This window comes from Paramacrobiotus metropolitanus, unplaced genomic scaffold, assembly GCF_019649055.1.
Source record: "Paramacrobiotus metropolitanus isolate TYO unplaced genomic scaffold, Prichtersi_v1.0 Parri_scaffold0000016, whole genome shotgun sequence".
In the NCBI taxonomy this organism is placed as follows: domain Eukaryota; kingdom Metazoa; phylum Tardigrada; class Eutardigrada; order Parachela; family Macrobiotidae; genus Paramacrobiotus; species Paramacrobiotus metropolitanus.
In genome coordinates, this window is record NW_026570236.1 from 336,096 (window position 1) to 353,097 (window position 17,002).

Sequence of the window (17,002 nt, forward strand, 5' to 3'; positions counted from 1 at the left end):
TGAATAATCGAAATTATTTGTGTGAAACGATTCTTGCTTAATCGGCAAACACGCATTGTGCAGATGATTCTTCGTCGACATGAGTACTTTTGTATAATGCAGCTGATTCCATATTTTACTGGTTAATGATTTAATAAATATTAAAGTATGCCACAATAGATATTCTGCTGTTCCGGCAAACGTAGCCAAGAGATGCCGTTTATCGACATTTCTTTTTACAATAATACGACTTATGACTATCATGCAGCTCGCAAATACCAAAAATCACACCACAAAAACCTTAACCACATGGACTCCAACTGCAATGCTAAACTACTGGAGATACAAAGATCATCCGATTGTTGTCTACCTTATAGCAGTAGCATGATGTGTTGAGTTTTTATATGTATATTAATAGTAACATAGAAAAGTCTTAAAAATGCAAGTTTGTAAACGCTTCAAATTGCACAGACTCTGGATTATAATTGCAACGGCCTTCATTTGGTCACTGAAAAGTAAGTTTGTAGGTTGACTGCAACAATGATATTACTTAGATGTAAAGGTCACAGTATTTCGAATTTCGATTGCATTTAAAAGTTTCGAAAAATTTATATCGTCCTCTACCAATGTTCAATAAGTTATATGTGTTGTAGTAATGTGCTTGGTGAATGGTCAACTAAACCCGCCGGCGGCAACGGCATCCCAGTTTAATAACGCACCCGGCACCGGAAACCCGCGGTTACAAAATGCTACACAGCCTGTAACATACAACTATACCTGGCATTACGGTCCGGACGGTAAAATTGAATACGATTACGAATACCAAGTTGGGAACAGCAGTGCAGCAGCTGCCGCCAACCAACCCGTTGTCTACAATTACACCTGGCATTACGGACCCGATGGTAATATTTACTACGATTACAACTATCAGGTCGTCAATTCTAGTGCTGCCGCCACACAGCCGTTTAATTACACGTACAACTACGATCCGAATGGCCGAGTTACGTATGATTACAATTACCAGAACAATGGAAATATGAATCAAAATCGTGGAACGCAACCTGCAGCGTACAACTATACTTATTACAATGGTCAAGCCGGAAATGCTGTTGGGAGCGGAGCACAAGCTTGGAACGCTTCGTATAATTATCCCTATCAATACCAACAGGGTTTTGGTGGTGCCAACCCGGTGGCCGGTAGAGGGAATTTTAATTATAATTATTATCAGACAAACGCGAACTTCAATCCAAGCGGAGCACAGCCCGCACTATACAACTACACGTATTATAACGGCCAAGCTAGTAACAGCTTTCCTCCAAATAGGGGAACTTTCGGGAATTCTAACGCGCCCTTTGGAACAACGGCGAACGGTTATAATTATAGTCAGCAGTATTTTAACGGTGCTGGGAGTATGAACTCAAATAACCCGGGTCCAGGAATATATCCAGCTAGTTACCCCTACAACCAGCAAGTCGGCAATGGATTTTTCCCCAACCCTAACATGCCCTTTGGTACCGTGGCCAACTACAGCTACAGTCAGTTTAACGGCGCAGCTGGAAATGGGAACCAAAACCCGGTCCCGGGATTAAATCCAGCTGGTTATCCATACAATCAGCAAGCCGGCAACGGGTTTTTTCTAAATCCTAATATGCCTGTAGGAACTCTAACTAATTACAGCCAGTTCAGTGGTGCACTGGGAAATTTATACCCCAACAGTCAAAATTTAGGAACGTATCCAGCTGGTTACAATACCGGTATTAACGGTTATCCATACAACAATTACAACCAACAAGCAGGCAACGGAATATTTCCGAGTCCCAACGTGCCTTTTGGTACTGCAAACAATTACAATTACAGCCAGTTTTATGGAGCTGGAAACACGAACCCAAATCCAGGAATGGCAATGTATGCAGGCGGTAATGCGGGACTAAACGGGTACCCATACAATTATAACCAGCCAACAGCCGGCTTTACAACGTCCCAAACAGGCAACACACTTCCGATTACAAACGCAGGATTCTCGAATTTTGGAATGCCTACATCAACCCAGGCCAGGCCGCCACTTAATAACAATCCCGGTGGAAACCTTTTTGGTGGTGCTGGCGTATCGTCAGCATCACAACCGCTAACTCCCAGTCAGCCGTTTGTCAACAGCCAAGTGGGTGCCGGTATCGGTCCGAACAGCTATCAACAACCGACGCAAAATAGCGTTCTAGGATTTCCATCAACAAGTGGGAGCCTATCGGTTTATAATCCCGCTGCTCTTAGTGGCTTTTCGGGATTAGGCAGCACAAATGGTAACCTTTTGGCGGCTGTTAATGCAGTACCGGGGTCACCGAATGGAAATTTACCACAAACCTTCTTCTCGACTTTATCCAATCAGCAACCGTATATGTCACCAAACCCAATGACAGGCTGGCAACAAAACAGTGGTGTTGGACCTAATAGCTACCAGCAACCGTTTCCTAATTCACTGGGCTCCAGTTATCCATTTTCACAAACATCAAACTTGTACACCGCCAACCAAGCACAATATTCTGATCTCAGTAGCAACAGCAGAAACAACCTGAATTTTGCAAACTTTAACGGTGGAACATGGCAAACTGATAGCAACACAAGGAATCCAAGCGATTTGATGAATCCCCAACAACGAAAGGCAGATTATTATGTGAATGGACGAAATCAGTTGGTCCAGGTTGAGTACCTTTTGGGAACGTCCCGCACAGTTGAAACACCGGTGGCGTCGAATGTTGTATCTGCGTCACAAAGCACAGACGGTGCCGTATGGATTATTGACACTAACGGTAGATTTTCCCGACTGCGTTATCCTTCAACGTATCCACAGCTGGTACTACATGTGCATTGTTTTTGCAAAATTTTTTCCTTAATTTTGTTTTTTTTGCAGGAACCAAACCAACCAAGAGTCCGTTTTGTGCGAGTTTCGCCACGCAGTATGAACGAAGCGTTGGCCCTGACAGATACCGGCGACTTGTACCATTTTATCGGCAACCAATGGCTGCTGGACACCAGCGCCATGGACGTGGGCGATGTGGGGATCGGAGATGACGGTACAGAGCTGTACGTCGATCAGTATCAGCGAATTTTCATCTGGGATTGGCGAACCGGTGCTTGGATTCCCTATGAAGTGAATGGGAAGGGCTTCGATATCTATGACGCCAACCACGTGATTGTGTACGATAACAGCTATAATGTGCGGAAGCGGATAAATGGACGATGGGTTTGGGATACCGAAAAGTGCAAAGATGTCAGGTTACTGCGGAACAATTATTATTACTGTATGACGCTAAATAATAATGTGCGTCTGCTTCCTTATTAATGGTAAAGAATAAAAATTTAAGTTTCAAGTTGGTCCACGGATGCCACGGCCAAGGAAACAATCATTAGTGAATTTATGATAAGCAAGTACCTGCATGCATCTGATTGTAAAACGTTGTGGAATAAATACAGAAGGCATAAAGTAAACAGTTAACGAAATTTAAAAAACGAAACGAAATAAGTAATAAAATTTCTGCAATTTCAGTTTCATTGCAAGCTGAAGACTCTGATTTTAGCATTTCCGACTCACTTCCGGGAGCCAAACGGTTGGCCTTAGGGCTAAACGCGTTATACTAGTGATTTATTCACAGCCTTTTTCCGAGATAAGACAAGTAATACCTTTGTATTTAACGATAACTTATGGTAGCTGTTTAGTTACCGCCTACCGGTACACAGCATTTTCAAACTTTACATAAAATTACAGATGGCGAGGACGGTAAATGATTTTACGTTTAAAAATTACAGATGGCGAGGACGGTAAATGATTTACGGTGAATGATTTTACGACACAGAGTACAGCCAGTCATAAAAATATTTGGATCCATATAGGATTTAAAAAACGAATATCGAATACTTAGCAAGGAGATTTCGTGTAGTAATTTAATGCAGTTAATATGATGCGGAATCTACATACGGCCTGTCCTTTTCGTGAAAGTGTATAAGGCGTGCTACAGTAATTCATGACGTATAGTGCTTATTATAGCATATAGATATATGCACGTTATATCTATATTATGTCTTCCGTAAATATACTGTACGCGCAGTTTAACGTGAGTATTGCGCTTTCACATTGTGTGCATGTAGGCTTGTAACCAATGCTGTTGTCTGCATGTTGCATGTACAGCAGGAAATCGTTAATTACCATTATCCAGTTTGCAGTATGCCCCGATAATGATAAGAAGAAAGCCAATTAGGAATTTGGGATAATAAACTTCAGCATTGAAACGAATGTCGCCAAGTGTACCACGTTGATAAGCCATAAATCATGCCGTTTCTTTGGTCGAGTGACTTCCGACACGATAAGAGTGACCTCGGCAGACCAGCTTCTAATTTACTAGATCAATATGTAAATCAAACTTGGCGGATGTCGGGAATAAGTTGCGATATGCATTAGAATAACAATTAACAAGTATCCAAGTGTACCTCAAGAGATATCGATTGATACGTTTTAACTTTGTTGCTTGATACATGCGCGTATTCCTCTAACGGAACCTTTATCTGATTAGTAATCACTACAATATGGCCTGTCAACGTAGGTAGAAATAATTATATAGTTATTAATGCGGGATTTTTTCAAGAAAAGGGTAATCATCCGTTACAACTGCGCAGGTACAGCCCAAAAAAACGATGGTGTAATGCGACTGGCAATGGGATTCTACTATAATTATTAGTTAATGGCCGTGTTTGTGGCTCGCTTGCAATGATGCGCAAACGCAACTTGGAAAATTTCATGCATCTGATATATATATTCATAAGGCATAAAGTGTTAATGTTAAAAGCAGGGTTACAAAAATTTGAAAACGTACAGCCTGACAAGCCAGAGCATGCACGAATCTTGTAATTATTAAATCTTAATTTAGCAGGCGGATAACACGCCGGATATGCTCCGAAACCTTTCCAGGAATCAAACATCTGCGGGCATACATGTACATCATCTTAGTACATGTACAGTACATGTACATCATCTTAGCCGACAGATAATGATGCTTATGTAGTGCCAGTAGTGGTCAGTTGTCCGATATGGTAGTACCGAAATAAGTAATATTTTGCATGCCTTTGGTAATTAACAAAACGTTTATTCCGGTATAAACAAACTTCTTCGTGAATCACAAGTTGTTCTTGACCATTTCTTAAGACGAGGGGTACCCAGCATATGGTCCCCTTGCGCTAATTTTTTGTGTGCACGCGGTGGTAAATGTACGGTCAATTTAACTACTGCCGTACGCCACCAAGATGTTGTGCTATCATCTACTAATTTTTTTGGGAAGTTTTGTAGGGTCATTAACAAAATAATGGGGAAATTAATTTTTAGCTTCGACCCCGGTGAAAATATTCACTATACATCCGGTTAGGACGATATGTCGTCTTATGATAGATCTTGATGTCGACTATCCGTTGCTGGTAGGGTTTTGAAAAATTCGAAAAAACGCCATTGAAATATCAAAACAAAATTTTAAACCGAAATTCCGGGCGAACCCGACGTCACATCGAGATGAAAATTAGTGCAACGGATAGAGCGAGTAGTTGTCTTCCTGTTCACTTTGATGCCGACAATGTACACTGTAACAGGAATATCTTCTTGGACTTGATAAATTGGAAGCCACTATCGCGTCAAAGTTCAGTACAACAGGCAAGTGACCACTGAAGCCACGCACAGAGTATTCTGCCTGCCAGCCTGCCGGTAGCCATTCGGTCAGCCGGTCAGACCACGAAGACTGTTTGACCACAATGGCCGATTGCATACAAACCGGGCCATGTGGCGAAAAGCAAATGAGACGCGTCATATAGAAACCCGCATACTGTGTATCCTGCTCGAACCTTTTCATCTCTTTTCAGTGTCTTTCCCGAACTACGATAGCGAATAGACCCGAAGCAAACTGCTTGCTAAGTGCAAACCTGTTGTCATCTCATTTTCGTGCCTTAGTACTTTTTACCAATAATACCAAGCAAAACGTAACAATGTAATAAGTACTATCAAAACGTATCAAATAATTCGCTACCTACTGGCTTTAACAGGAAAGACTGCACGGATGTAATAATTTTTGTTAGCTTAGGAGTAATTCCTAAGTTTCGAATGAACTAAGCAAGGTTTTGACCTACGGCACAAAGCGCGTATTTTGTTATTAAAATGTGAATAAGCCACTTGAATATAAGCATACCTTTAATTGCTTTCTTGTGAAAACTTCTACTCCTGTTTTGAAATGCCAATGAACTTAGAATACTTATTTTAAAGTTCAACCTTGGTTCAACTCTTGCCGTGTAGCATATTTGTTGTCAGTTGCATCACTACTCGCATCGTTGCCAGTTTGATGGCCTACTTATTCTTTGTGAGCGGGGAGAGAGAGATAACCAGGAAGACGCACGAGTTCAGGAGCGCTAGCAGGCGGCAGGCCCGATCGCTGCCCATTGCCCACTAAACTGACCGACAGGCCACTGCTGTAACGGAGCGCTTTTGGCAACTTTCTGTTGTACTGCTGTTTAACGTCCAAATAGCTCTTTCAGTTTAAAATTTTAATAAACTATGCTGGTGTCGGGTTGTAGATCACGAAACGCTCTTTCCAACAATATGCAGCACGGGGGGTGTACCAATTTAACCATATGTTGGGTACCTCTCGTCTTAAGGTTGTCTGATTAGGACCCATCACAAGAGAACATAAATCAACTGTTTTATCGTTTAATTCGCAATTAAGACGCGCTCAATCGGCACAGCCGGATTGGTTGGCCGCGAAGGTTGTCCTAATGATCAGCCGCTTATAAAACGGCAAAAACATCTCAACCGAATTCTCCCTCAAGGCGCTTAGCTGAACCCACCAAAATTCCGACCAGTACCTTACCACTCCGACGTTGGTTTAAGTGTGTTAACTGGAAAAGCAGCTTTTGTCGAATCGCTTGAGCGTGTGTCGACATTACATAAAGCCATTGTTATTCAATTTCATTAGTCTCTTCTAAACGAACTAGTTGTTTTCTGTGTCCTGCCAAAGAATAATAAGGCAAAATGAGCGGTTATCCAGCACGTTGGAACTCACTGAAAGATGTCCTGGTTGGTCTACGGGAGATCTTCGCATCGGATAATGTAGACGTGGATGAGGTTAAGCGCCTTCTCAACTCATACAAATCCAACCCGAAAGACTGGAAACAGTTCTGCTCGTGGGATTCAGCCAAGTAAGCGATGCATATGTGGCCTTTGCAAGGTCTTCGACACTCGACAGTAACCTTATATTTAGAACTTTAATATCCGTTAAACCTTTTTGCAATAAAACGGATTCAGCATTTGCATCAACATAGCTGGCTTGCGAAAGCATTACTTTCAGTTTATCACCGTTTTTCATCTTTTATTAAACGCTAACTGTTGGTATGCCATAACTGCATAAACAAAAATTTTGCCACCGGTTTTTTTAAGCTACATGCATATGGTTCGTTCACGAATTACCTTAGCAGCGCGCACTGGGTCTTACTGTTCAAAACTTTCTTCCATTGCTTCGCTAGTCAAAGGCTTTTTTACCCTTCTTAGTTGTTGCTTTTGCTAACAGGTACACGCGCAATCTGATCGATGCTGGCAATGGAAAGTACAATGTGATCATCCTATGTTGGTCAGAAGGTCAAGGTTCGCCTATTCACTCTCACGCCAACGCCCATTGTTTCGTCAAGGTTCTGGATGGGCAGGTTATGGAGACCATGTACCAGTGGCCAGACAGTGAGGATGACGAGCAGCCGATGCGCGTTTTCAAAAAAGGCAGTCTGTTCACCAACGAAGTCACATACATTAACGGTACAGTAATTAGTTTTGGCAGTACAGTAACTGCCGTAATTAGGCAACAGAAACTTGCAATCATCTGTAACCGGCCCGACAACGCTCGGCCAGCCGACTAACGTATTACGCAACTTGATTTCGAATTTCCGTCTCCACCGTAATATTTCTCAAGTCTTCGCCGAAACCCTTGTTAAATGTGTTGAAAATTTTGCTAATTTAACCTTTACCAAATATTTTTAACCGAAGGTTTGTAGTACAAAGCGATGATTCAGTTTCGAAAAAAACGTCTCGCCTGTAAAATTTCAGCTGTTTTGAATGCCTGCCGACGAAAACTCATTCGTTTTGATTGTAGACACCATTGGGCTCCACCGCATGGAAAACCCAAGCCACACGGAAGGCTTAGTCACACTCCACGTCTACATTCCCGGTTATCAAGAATGCACGACCTTTGATGAGCGTTCTGGCCATCGCAACGTCTGCAAAGTGGTGTTCCACAGCAATTCGGGTGAGTCATTGGACTACGGCAACTCACGACCTGGCTGCAGCGAACAAGCCCTGCCGGCGCCGAACGAGGGGACACTGGAGCTTCCTGAGGCGCACAATTGCTCATCGGATGTCTGCACGAAAGCCTGAAAATTGTACATGATAGTCAGATTCTTAATGCGCCATTATTATGGCCGACTCGGTTCTTCTGAAAATCAGGGTAGCTCATACGCAGAAATATTTTTATTAGCGGCTTATTATGATAGCAACTGTGGTAGTGGTCGGCTGATTTCTTTCTACATCTTATGAAAAATTTATCGTTACATGGAATTGTTGTTTTTATCGCGTGATTAAATCGCTAATTTTCTGAAAAACAATGGATCATCCCAACGATGCTTGTTTGCTTGCCTGCGGGCGAAATCATTACCGCGTCACGATGCCATATATATCTGTGGCTCATATGCATACTCAATGTCATTTGCGATAAGAACGATCGTGCTTTGCTTCGGTAGAATAATAATTATTGATATGAAACACTTCTATGCAAATCACAAACTTTTTAATTCAGTTAAAACACTGCAGCTTTTACGGTGGCCGAAAGGTAATCAGTTCGGCTACGAGCCTATTACTGTATTTTAATACAGTGCGGTGTTGGCGCTGTTAAAGTCTATCTGTAGGCCAATCTTCACGTAATTTACAGTACTGCACGACATGAATTTAATTAAGTAGTGCGGTGACAAAGCATATAAACAAGAACTGCTTCCGTATTAACAATAAGTTGCGATATCCTTTAGCTTACCCGGTGATTTATTCCTCGATTCAACTAATTTACCAGGTTAGGAAGCCCAATTAATACCTTGGTCTTTGGATGGTCTGATAAGGCTTAGCCTTTACGGCAATGTTAATTTCCGATATTTTGACGCTCCTGATGGAAGAAAAGCCGCTATCAGTTTCGCCTTTAATTAGTAGTTGAAAGTATAGTGGAAAATAGTAAGAGCCGACGGTCAGTAATACAACTGAACGAGCCTTCATGCAACAGCAGAAAGGAAAGGCTAAAAGCCTTTGTCTCTCTTTCCAATTGGAATTTAACCACACGGCGTCAATCCACTACTTGAAATAAAAAAAAAGTAATTTTCGATAGCTACTCGCGACTTCTGTTTAGTAAGATAAGCTCGACCTCAGCAAACTCCATTACTTGTCAAAATATACGTAATACTAAGAGAATACAATCAAATGTATCGAAAGATCGCGCGCATTATTCGCGTACAAAAAATGCAGTGCGATGTGTTTCACTTAAAAGGTCAAAAACTAAAATGGTTTGTCCAAAGAAAGACCAGAATAAAATGTCTTGCAAGCAGCAATTTTATCCCGAAAAGCACGCAGCATTGCTGTTATGCAAATAATATTACTAACTACATTACCGCAAAATTTTATTAAAAACATTATCCGTTTTGCAAACTTACAACAAAATTTTTAAGTTATTTGCTTATTTACAAACTTGCTATAGTAATCCTTCTGAACTGCATGAAAATGTAACTAGAGTAGAAGAAAACCACATCTGGGAAAGGCACGCTATAAATACTGCAGCTTCGTACAAAATAAATTGCAGAGCGCGGTCAGTTTACGAATTTCCATGAGGTACGACCCATTGTTTGCGTAGGCACATATGGACCCAAAAATATGTTGTGACGCATTTGTTCACATTTCGCTGGGCCTCGCTTCCGCAGTACTGGGAAGCGCGGTGCACATGACGCGTCAATGTGGATAGCATTTGGCCGAATACGCCGCACGGATCGCGAAATTGGCTCGACGAGAAATATGCGCATTGTTATTTTTTCGAGTAAAAACTCACTTTACGAGAAGCGCACCATTGTTTAACGCAACAAACTCAAGCTTTGACCTCATCACTGTGCAGTGCACATTGTGCACTGTCACATTGTACACGGCGTACACGTTCCATACCACGTCCATGCGGCCACTGCATGGTGCATGATTTACGATCGTTCTTCCTTATCACGCGCATTATCCTTCCGGCTAGAAAAGGGTAGAAATTAGTAAATCTAACACATTCTTTTACGGTGAAAGTATCGTTTTATCGCAATGTAAACGTTATGAATTTTCACTCGTACGCTTACAAAATGCAACCGAGGTTTGTACGTTCTCGTCAAGTACCATGACCAGTCAGTCTACCGAAAACCGGTCGACTGATCCCACCCCGGCCTACTGATTGGCTAGGGGACGGGCAGTACAAAGTCTGCTGTGATTTCTCTGTCTGACTGTCATATTAACCTATCTGCTGATTCAAACGATCACGAACCAACAGGGTGCTCCGTCGCTGTCTGTAGATTGTTACGGGAACTGTTTACTGACTCTCTTGTGCAGCCGAGTAGTTCTCATTGTACGTGAGCTCCCTGGTTGTTCCATCCCCGGAAAACAAGGAACCTCGACATAACGCAAGGTATGGTTAATAGTTACGTATATAACGATTGGATTTGTTTGTCAACAGACCACAATTTCGTCATTTTGTCTTTAATCCAATTGAAGCGCATGAGCTAACTTTGTATAAATACGCTTGCTGTCATTCAGTGTTGTAGAATAGTTGATACAACTCAGTGCATTGCATTGTTTCCATATTTGACACTTTGTGTTTTGTGCAGTTCTCTGCTTCTTAAAGATAAGTAGTGTCTTTTACATTTTTCTCTTGCTGTAATGAGACAGTAAATTTATTCTGGATTTTCTTATTTGAGGAATTCTTTAAATGGCACACCCTCGTCCATCCACATCGGCTGCGGCCGATCGCAGCGGATCCAGTTCATCGGATGAGGATTCCTCCAGTCATGAACTGGACTACTCACATTCGGAGATGGAATCCTTCGAGATCACTTTCTCCAATTTCTCCCGCCGTGACGGCAACAAGATCGGTCGGATTTCCCTGGCGCACAATCGTCTGCGTGTCGTCCCGCGCAAAATCAGCATCTTCACCAATCTGAACTTCCTTGACCTTTCCGGTAATATGATCGACAGCCTCTCGCCAGAGATCCTGAAACTAACGCAGCTACGGACACTGATTGCCAAGAATAATCGCCTGACGGCGGAGGGCATTCCCAAGGAATTGTACCAGTTAACGGAACTGCAGCACGTGAATCTCAGTGGGAATCCCCTCGGACATGTGCCGGAAGTGTTGTCCGTTATGAAGAATTTAGTGTTCCTCCAGCTTGGCAGCTGTGAGCTAGAAGAAATTCCCGAAATATTAACAAATACACCAAGTAAGTTTCGCAGTAAAATATCTATATATAGTTTTTTTAACTACTACAGAGTAACATGATTAATCTTTATGAATTCGCGTATTGTTTGGCCATTTGTTTTGGGTAATGAAATCGTTACCGTTGTAATTCATTGTCAGACCTTTATGAGTTTGTTGAAAAGATGCGTAGTTGATGAAATAATTTCGGCGTAATCAAATGCGAAATTCTGTAGATTTTGTTTTTGAAGTATTGTTGAAATCAAAATTATGGTGCCTAAATAGTTTTTGGGCATCTACAGATAGTTGTAGTTATTCATGTAGGTTATCTGGAGTTGGCCACTTTGCTAAAATATTCCGCTAATGATAGGCTGGAGGTGTTGTACCTGGGTGGAAATCGTCTTTCATCGGTGCCAGAGGAAATCGGCTACTTGGATAATTTGCAAGCACTGCATCTTAATGGCAACGAACTGGAAGCGCTGCCACCCTCGATCGCCAACTTGTCACAATTGAAATCCCTTTCATTGCATCAGAACCGTCTTTCAGCCCTGCCTAGCGAAATTATCAGACTAGATAACCTTCGCGAGCTCAGCTTACGCGAAAAGTGAGTGCACTTTCTGTTAAAAGTCATTGCATAACGGCTGCCGGAAATCTTCATCCCAACGGTGAAGATGAATTAAATGAATCTAATTAAAAACTCGCGTATAATAAATTATCCATCGCCTTTTTTTGGTATTTAAATATAAAAGTACGAGTATTTGGTGGATATTAGAAAGAAAATAATGCTTTGTGAGTAATAATAATTCAAGTTACTGATTCGTTATTTTTGCCGTCCACTGTTTTTAAAACTTGGCTATCGGATTTACATGGCTCTTATTTTGTAGCCCACTTGTACGGCATTTCGTGCGCTTCTTAATATTTCAACCACCAACCCTGCAAGAAATTGCCGGGCGTGTGATTAAAGGAAAAAAGATTTTGTATCAAGGACAGCTACCTACAAATTTGATCCAGTATCTGAATTCCGCACATCATTGCGTAAATGCTCGTTGCAAAGGTAAACATTGTGATATCCGTACATGAGCTTTAATCGTAAATATTTTGAGCATTAGCGTAATTAATTATTCGTACTGCCGTATGAATGACATATTTGTTTTCCACTGTAGTTACGGATTTTTGTTGTCAGCTAGCATGACATACGTTTATTCAGGTGATATTGCAGGTGTATACTTCGATACCCGCTTCGAGCACATCAAATTCGTGGATTTTTGCGGCAAATACAAAGTACCATTCCTGGAATATTTGTGTTCTCCACGCTGCATTCCTAGCAGTCCAGTGCCTTTAACAGAAACACCCGATCAAGAGGAAGCTGATATGATGAAAAAGGTTTTACTGGGATAGAAACGGATGCAAACTGGTTCAGACGAATTATTCGGCATCTTTTGTGCTACCATTGGCTGCTTTCTGATTGTGTTGTTGTTTGCTGATCCCGTATCGGAAATTGGCAGGTCCCAGTGTGTTGCATTTCCATTTTTGATACATGTCTCATTTGTGCGATACTTCCAACATTTCTTTTGCGTTATGGATTTCATGATACTGATTATTATATCTGTCCTATACTAACATAATTTTGCTGCTCCAGAATATGCCAACGCCAAATTTTTGTGATTGCTCCAGCAATTTAAACAATAAAAAAAGATACAGCTTTGCGCGGGGTCATTACAGTTAGTAACATATCCTCGAGGTATTCCAGCTTACATTTTCCGGTTTTGTGGGATATTGTGTCATTTGTGGTACTGATTCCACAGAACATCGCGTGACTGTTTGGAAACTATGCATGATTCCTCTGGGCAATACGATCAAATATGAAACTGATGAAACGGCTAGCGAAACTAGTTTTCTGCTGAATCTCTCGGAGTTTTAAAAAAACGTTGCTAGACAAATGCTGCAGCTGCTGCTACAAAATGCTTCTAGACAAAACTTGTAAACATTCGAGTAAGTACTGCATATGCATTAACAGACAGTCTTCCGGACTGGGAAAGTCTGGGTACAAACGACCTTTAGCGAAACGCGATAAGCAATAACTATGTTTATGTTGTTAAGTTATCTAAGTGGTTAGACTACAGCAGCGATCGACAGGCATAAATTTTGTCCTTTATTGTACTGTTCCAATTACCATTTTGATAGACTATCAGGAAACTTCACATGAAACGGAACTATCACGAATCACAAAGTCATGCAGCACATCTGTAATTACGCACCTCGTGGACTTTGTTTACTTACTTAATTAACTTCCGTGCACCGCTATTTTTTTAGAGTAGAGCCGGGTCTGCTAAATGCATCTTATCATGCAGTTAATTAGTTAAATGCATTCTGATATAAAGTTTTATAAATAAATGGCAGCTTTTTTTAGAATAAAATAGATTGTGCCTCTCATACAACTGTAATCAATGGCGGCGCAGCAGAATCTTCATCCGGTGGTGTAGCTGAAATAAAGTAAATCGATAAGTGATTCGTTCTAAAGATAGCATTTAATTTGATTTATATATGCAATTTGATTTATATATGCGGTGGTACAATCTACTGTGTGAAGATAATTAAAATTTTATTTATACGGTTTATTAAATGAAAAGCATAAAGCAGAAACTTATTAGAGAATTATATACTTTGTTCAATAGTAGGCGGCGCCGCTGCCACTGGAAAGATGAGAACCGGTTTTGGAGGGCGTTCTTTGGTAACTGCAAGGAATATTACTAACGAACAATAATAAATAATATCAAAAAATAAAATCCCTGGCATATTGACAGTAAAACAGTAATCAATACATAATGAAGTAATAATAAATGACCTGCTGAGAAACAGCTCAAGTAATTCTCAGTGCGAACCTTGACAGTTTTCGTCCAAGTCTGGATCGCACACGGCTAACTCGCATTCCAGATTCTTCAGCTCGTAGATGGGGCTGATGGTGCAGATGTATTTGCCGGCAGACGCGTCCGATGTGGCGTCGAATATCAGGTACTTGCCGTGTGGACGCGCAAATGCCGGTAGCGGCTGATCATCTTCCCTGGTCCAGGTATAGGTGATGCTGATCTGGCCGTCACGTGGATGAATACATTCGAAGGTGGCATTGGAATCCAGCCCGATAGGCACCTGTTGGTACCACGGCTCAATTCGGTAATCTCTTGCTGTCTCGTACTGATCCGGTGAAGGCCGGTCTGTTGCTGTAACAGTCTGGTCATTCGGTGGAACAACGGGAATAACGGGAACGACACCGCCCGGTATCAGACTCGCATTCGAAGGCGTTTCTCCCGGAACTCCAATTGGACCGACTACGATTAAATTTTTATTGGCGAATTATATTATACCTTGTACTTGTAGAAGAGCAAAAATGTGACAAACGCTACATATAATGCTTCAGTTACCGACGAACAAGTACACGCCTTATACAACGATGCTGCTAATTGTACGGGGAATTATCTGCATGCACAGATGAATATCAACATAAATTTATTATTGCTAACATTCGCCGGCAAATCAAACATAAAAATTGTAAAGATTTGTTAAAAATATCTTGTTCAAAATGTCGCTCAAAATGTCGTTAAATCTTGTTCCAAAAAAGCGAAATAAACGGTCATTGCGCGACCTACTCTGCCGCAGCAATATGTTGAATGTATTAAAGTGACATCGGAAAATCGTTTGCTTTGGGGAAAGCGCACTCCACAGTGCTTGCCGAACAGCCTAATTAACAGTACTTGTACATAACTGACCAGGTGGGTCAGTAAAGTTTTTTTCGTATTCATTTTCCAAAATGTTTTCGTATAAACTAGCTGATGCCCATTAGTTAAATAAATTTACAGTTTGAGAATTTTCTTAGAATATATCATCTACTTACTATATATATCGACGGGAGTTGATTCGGTGCCACCATTAGCATCCACCACAACACAAACATACTGCCCGGAATCTTCGATCTTCGCATCGGGAATCTGCAGGTTCAGCTTGCCTTGCGCCGGACCGCCGACAACCGGTCCATCCACCGCGCCACGACGCCAATACACCGTATCATCCGGCGCTTGGCCAGCACATTCCGCAGTGACTGGATCACCCACCCGCCCATGGATTGGTCCCGCAGGGATGATCGTTGCGCGCGAAGGTTGACCAACTCCTATTGCTACAGTACACCACGTTTTGTTTAAATTAATGGATACCGGCAAACCCCTTAATTATTCACCTTGGCCTTGGTCTCCATCAGACGTCGGGGTAGTGCTGTGCACAATAACCGAATCGGTGCTGAATCCATCAACCGGAACAGGAAGAGGGATTGGGATAGGAAATAAAGCCCCACTGTGATTTCCGGTGCGATGCGTGCCCTCTGGATGGTCATTTGGACTGGTGCCTTCCGGCAAGGGGTTTCCATCGCGACCGATCCATGTGACATGGGGGTACGGTTTACCGGCGACATTGTTGCGGCACTCGATGTAGATGCCTTGATTTGCTAGCTGGACGCGTAGAGGGGTATTGGGATGAAAGGATACTTTGGGTAATTCTTTCTCTAGGCAAGCATTTAGGTAAGCCAGTTTCATAGCCAGTTGAGAACGTTTAATTGGTAAAGGTATTTTGCAAAAGTTTTCCTATGCATACTTGTCACATTATTCGTTGTGTGTAAGCTAAGGAGTGCTTAGTTTGCTTGTATGACTTCGTGTGCAGAAAGATAGTACTATAGAAAGATACTATAGTACTTAGGAAGATATTGTTGTAACTTGTAAGTAAAACAAGCAAAGCCCCAAAAGTACGGCACTGTATAAACGCGGTTTTCAGCCTTACCGGTTTCCGAATGGCATACCTGCACAGCTGCAAAAAGTAGAAACACAAAAACTAAGGACCAATGGTTGCAGTTGTAGTAGCCCGTAGAAATCATGTAACGATTCCTAGGATGCCGGTTTTGCGCTTCCATTATTGTAACGAAACATGTGGCAGCAGCTACAAGTAATTCGGAAATACGTGCACGCGCACAGCATTTTAGGAGTTATGGAGTTAGCAGAGATGATCAGCCAGTAATTTGTTTGTGTCGCGCATTCGTACACATGCGTTATAAACCGGCTAAAGGTAAGCGTGGTGTTTCCGGGATTTTATCTTCTTATCTGAAATCAGTTGATCTACGAAAATTTTGGCGACTTTTTCTGTAGTACAACCCTTAATTTTTAGCAGCTAGCAAGATATTGCAGTACCGTATAAACACTCATGCCTCTGCGCTGTGTTTGTCCAGTGCTTTTGTGGATTACATAATTCCTTAAAACACACTACTGCAAACTCTTGAAACAGTACGGAATATGGGAAATGGTCCCTCAGCTCGTTTGCTGCTGGATATTGTATTAAAATGGGTTCTAATAGTGTATATTTATTTTAACAGACATATTTGTTTCACAAACAAATCAATACATAAAAATTTACAGTTTATGTTGAACGCTTACAAAATATACAAATGCTAATAATAA

General features: G+C 41.6%; 3 protein-coding genes across 3 annotated transcripts; 2 read left to right on the forward strand and 1 right to left on the reverse strand.

Moving 5' to 3' along the window:
- The first annotated feature begins 193 nt into the window (after nucleotides 1-193).
- Nucleotides 194-3,504, forward strand: LOC129585229 (probable serine/threonine-protein kinase clkA). Its single transcript, XM_055477837.1, has 3 exons — nucleotides 194-494; nucleotides 633-2,827; nucleotides 2,885-3,504. The coding sequence occupies exons 1-3, from the start codon at nucleotides 419-421 to the stop codon at nucleotides 3,314-3,316; spliced, it is 2,703 nt and encodes a 900-aa protein (XP_055333812.1). The 5' UTR covers nucleotides 194-418; the 3' UTR covers nucleotides 3,317-3,504.
- Nucleotides 3,505-6,809: 3,305 nt separating this feature from the next.
- Nucleotides 6,810-13,216, forward strand: LOC129585410 (leucine-rich repeat-containing protein 58-like). Its single transcript, XM_055478073.1, has 7 exons — nucleotides 6,810-7,197; nucleotides 7,566-7,804; nucleotides 8,139-8,405; nucleotides 11,041-11,539; nucleotides 11,881-12,114; nucleotides 12,395-12,564; nucleotides 12,730-13,216. The coding sequence occupies exons 1-7, from the start codon at nucleotides 7,031-7,033 to the stop codon at nucleotides 12,906-12,908; spliced, it is 1,755 nt and encodes a 584-aa protein (XP_055334048.1). The 5' UTR covers nucleotides 6,810-7,030; the 3' UTR covers nucleotides 12,909-13,216.
- Nucleotides 13,217-13,649: 433 nt separating this feature from the next.
- Nucleotides 13,650-16,562, reverse strand: LOC129585295 (myosin light chain kinase, smooth muscle-like). The gene is made up of 6 exons (XM_055477925.1): nucleotides 16,332-16,562; nucleotides 15,739-16,059; nucleotides 15,400-15,678; nucleotides 14,393-14,836; nucleotides 14,174-14,245; nucleotides 13,650-13,993 (listed from the first exon to the last, which is right to left on the reverse strand). Exons 1-6 carry the CDS (start codon nucleotides 16,459-16,461, stop codon nucleotides 13,941-13,943), a joined length of 1,299 nt encoding a protein of 432 aa, XP_055333900.1. The 5' UTR covers nucleotides 16,462-16,562; the 3' UTR covers nucleotides 13,650-13,940.
- Nucleotides 16,563-17,002: the final 440 nt, after the last annotated feature.